This window comes from Pterocles gutturalis, unplaced genomic scaffold (assembly GCF_000699245.1).
Source record: "Pterocles gutturalis isolate BGI_N339 unplaced genomic scaffold, ASM69924v1 scaffold21745, whole genome shotgun sequence".
Lineage (NCBI taxonomy): Eukaryota > Metazoa > Chordata > Aves > Pterocliformes > Pteroclidae > Pterocles > Pterocles gutturalis.
In genome coordinates, this window is record NW_010146564.1 from 2,681 (window position 1) to 6,043 (window position 3,363).

Below are 3,363 nucleotides of genomic sequence, written 5' to 3' on the forward strand. Positions count from 1 at the left end.
GATTCATCCAGCACTTGCCCCTCCAAAGAGCATAATTTGCACACACAAGGATCACAAGGACTGTCACCGCTACAAGATCATAGTAGGTCACAGAGAGCTTTCTCCAGGGCCATGGATAATGGATCAATATCAAAGCTTCCCACCTTCGATACTTGCAGTGCTCCATCTCCTCCTTCTGTTGGTTTTACTTTCCAGCCATCACCAGTGCGCCGTTCCAAGTGGTTCCCTTGGCTGGTTGGTTTTTTTTCAGTCTTGCATTTATAAACTTTAATGTCACTTTTTAAATTTTTAGTGCCAGCAGCCTGGTTTCCTCTTTGAACTACCCTGAAGGCTGTTACCAGTAAAGCCAATCTGTTAGTATTCTGTCAAACAAAATATATATATTTTCTGAAGAACTCTCCCTCTGTTGGTGGGACTTGTGAAAATGCACTAAGACAAGTGGGATGGGAGCTAGGAACTGTCCTTCTAGACCTTGCTGGCTAATCCGTGCAAAGTTAATAACTTCATTCCTCCTGGGGTTATGCTTTATGTTCTACTGAGGTCAAGGCAAGAGTTGAGATTTTCCAAAAATGTGTTCTTCAACCACAAGACCGCTGGACTCACCCACACCCTGGATTCGTTAATTTGGTGATGTCCCTCTGTTTTGGGATATATCTCCCAAATATCTCCCATATATGATGGGATTGGGGTGCATGGCACCAGCACCACCCCGTTCTCTGGAAAACCCAGCCGAAGGGGACAACCCACCACATTTTGTGTCATTCTCTGCAGATATCAATGAGTGTGAGCGGGACCCACTGCTGTGCCGAGGTGGGATCTGCATGAACACGGACGGCAGCTTTGAATGCATCTGCCCCCCTGGACACGAGCTGACTTCTGAAGGGAACACCTGTGTAGGTGAGCTGGGGGAAAGCTGGGTTACGGTAGAGCCTGGTCAAGGGTCATGATACTGGGAGACTCGTATCTCATGCTGGGTGCATGAATCTCCTTCCAGTCCCATGTGTGGGTAGAACACGTTCATCCATGAAGGACTGAGGTCATGCCCAGGGTTTCATTGCATTTCTGATGTCTGTTGTTTGCTGAAGAGTGACCAACGGCGCAATGACAAATTCCATTTGGGGACAGGAGTGGGTGGGGGGTACCCAGGGTTGGGTACCAAGTGATGCTCATCACGGCATCAGCACGGCTGGCTGCTCAAACCATTCTTCCCACCGCAGACATCAATGAATGCTCCCTGAGTGACAACCTGTGTCGCAATGGACGCTGCGTCAACGTCATCGGCACCTACCAATGCGCCTGTGATTCCGGCTTCCAGGCCACCCTGGACAGGCAAGGCTGCGTCGGTGAGTGCTCCCCTTCGCCAACTAGACCCTGTACGCATCCAGAACCCTCCTGGATGCCTCCTTCAAATACTCAGTGGTGTGTCTGAGGGTAAGGCAAGGGGGGGACCCTCCTGGTTGAGCTATAGCCAGACTGGTGCTACTGGTAAGGGGCTGTAGTCATCCATGAAACCATCATGAGCTGCAGGTGGTTGGCAGAGAAGGCAAGAAGTGCTTTCTTCTGGCTGGGAGAGCTTTGTTTCCTCTTCAGAACTTCTCCCAACTTGTCTCTGTGCACTGGCACCATGTCTGAGCAGCTGGGACACGTGTCCCAGCCCGTGACCCAAGCACTACCTGACGTGTCCCTTGTCCCCCAGACATCGACGAGTGCACCATCACCAACGGCGGCTGCGACACGCACTGCTCCAACTCGGAGGGCAGCTACGAGTGCAGCTGCAGCGAAGGCTACGCGTTGATGCCGGACAAGAGATCGTGTACAGGTGAGCCGTCAGCTTGGCTCTCGTAGGTGCTGCCCCCGGGACCTCTGCATCCATAGTGCTGGCTTCAGGGTGACAGGGTCTCATTTTTAAGTCACTTCTAGGGAGGTGATGTCCCTGGACAGAGGTTTTTGCTTTGCACTGCAATGTCCAGCCCTCATTACAGGCTCTAGAATTCTGTAACGACGTGATTTGGAGCAAAGCCCCTCCTGTGACTCCCTCCTGCTCCCCCAATACCCTTCCACTGGATCTAACTTCTTTACTTTGGCAATATCTCTTCTAGACATTGATGAATGCGAAGATAATCCAGACATCTGCGATGGTGGGCAGTGCACCAACATCCCTGGGGAGTACCGCTGCCTCTGCTTCGACGGCTTCATGGCATCCCTGGACATGAAGACCTGCATCGGTGAGGACAAGGCTGTGCCCTGGGCACGTGGAGGGAGGAAGGATCCAGAGGGTTGCCCCAGAGTCACGTCATGGTTCTCACAGTGTTCCAAACAAGTCCTTTTTCTCCTGCAGATGTGAACGAATGTGATCTCAACCCCAACATCTGCCTGCACGGCGAGTGTGAAAACACCAAGGGCTCCTTCATCTGTCACTGCCAGCTGGGCTACTTCGTCAAGAAGGGAACCACGGGCTGCACAGGTGGGAACTCCCCAGACCTGGAGCTGGGGGTGCTGGGGGGAGCCCTCACAAACACCTCCTGCAGCCACCATGGGCAGAGCACCGTCCCTGTGCTGGGGATGCTGTGGACACGTAGGGATGTGGCTGGGTGCTGGAGCCCCTCCTGGGCAGGCAGAGATTGCCACAAGGCAGGACGCAGGCAGGAATCGACCCTTTCCTAGTTTATAGCCAAGCCAGGGGCCTGCCCCTCCTTTTGTCTTTATCTCCAAGGGGGGAGCACAAATCAGCTCTGCAGCTCGAGGCTGGGATTCCAGGCAGGCTGTTCCCCAAAGCCCCTTGTTCCCATCCCCTGGGGTTCAGCCTCCCCGGAGCTGTGGGTACCCAGAGCCGTTAGCAGGACTGTCCCCGGCTGTCCCCTCCTCTCCTGGGAGAGCCGAGCTGTGTCAGCTCTGCTGTCCTTCCTCCCTGCAGACATCGACGAGTGCGAGATCGGGGCTCACAACTGCGACATGCACGCCTCCTGCATCAACGTGCCTGGGAGCTTCAAATGCAAGTGTCGCACCGGCTGGCTCGGAGATGGGCTGAAGTGCAACGGTGAGTTCCCATCCCAGGAGAGGATGTTCCTGTGTCCTCTCGGCACGTGTGAATCATAGGATCCCAGGATGGTTTGGGTGGGAAGGGACCTTAAAGCCCCCCCAGTGCCCCCCCCTGCCATGGGCAGGGACACCTCCCACTAGCCCAGGTTGCCCAAAGCCTCATCCAGCCTGGCCTTGAACCCCTCCAGGGATGGGGCATCCACAGCTTCTCTGGGCAACCTGGGCCACTGCCTCACCCCCCTGCGCAGGAAAAACCTTCCTCCTAATATCTCAAATCTCCCCTGGCTGAAGGCTGGGCTGAGCTGGCACCTGCGCTTAAAGTGC

At 54.7% G+C, this 3,363-nt stretch overlaps 1 protein-coding gene across 1 annotated transcript in view; it reads left to right on the top strand.

Moving 5' to 3' along the window:
• Window positions 1–771: 771 nt before the first annotated feature.
• The window catches only part of LOC104470756 (fibrillin-2-like), a gene marked incomplete at its 5' end in the record, with an annotated part of 20,744 nt that continues 18,152 nt past the window's right edge, over window positions 772–3,363 (top strand). Inside the window, 6 exon segments of the mRNA XM_010085791.1 lie at window positions 772–897; window positions 1,218–1,343; window positions 1,697–1,819; window positions 2,100–2,225; window positions 2,339–2,464; window positions 2,915–3,037. Of these exon segments, the coding sequence (XP_010084093.1) occupies window positions 772–897; window positions 1,218–1,343; window positions 1,697–1,819; window positions 2,100–2,225; window positions 2,339–2,464; window positions 2,915–3,037 (750 nt within the window).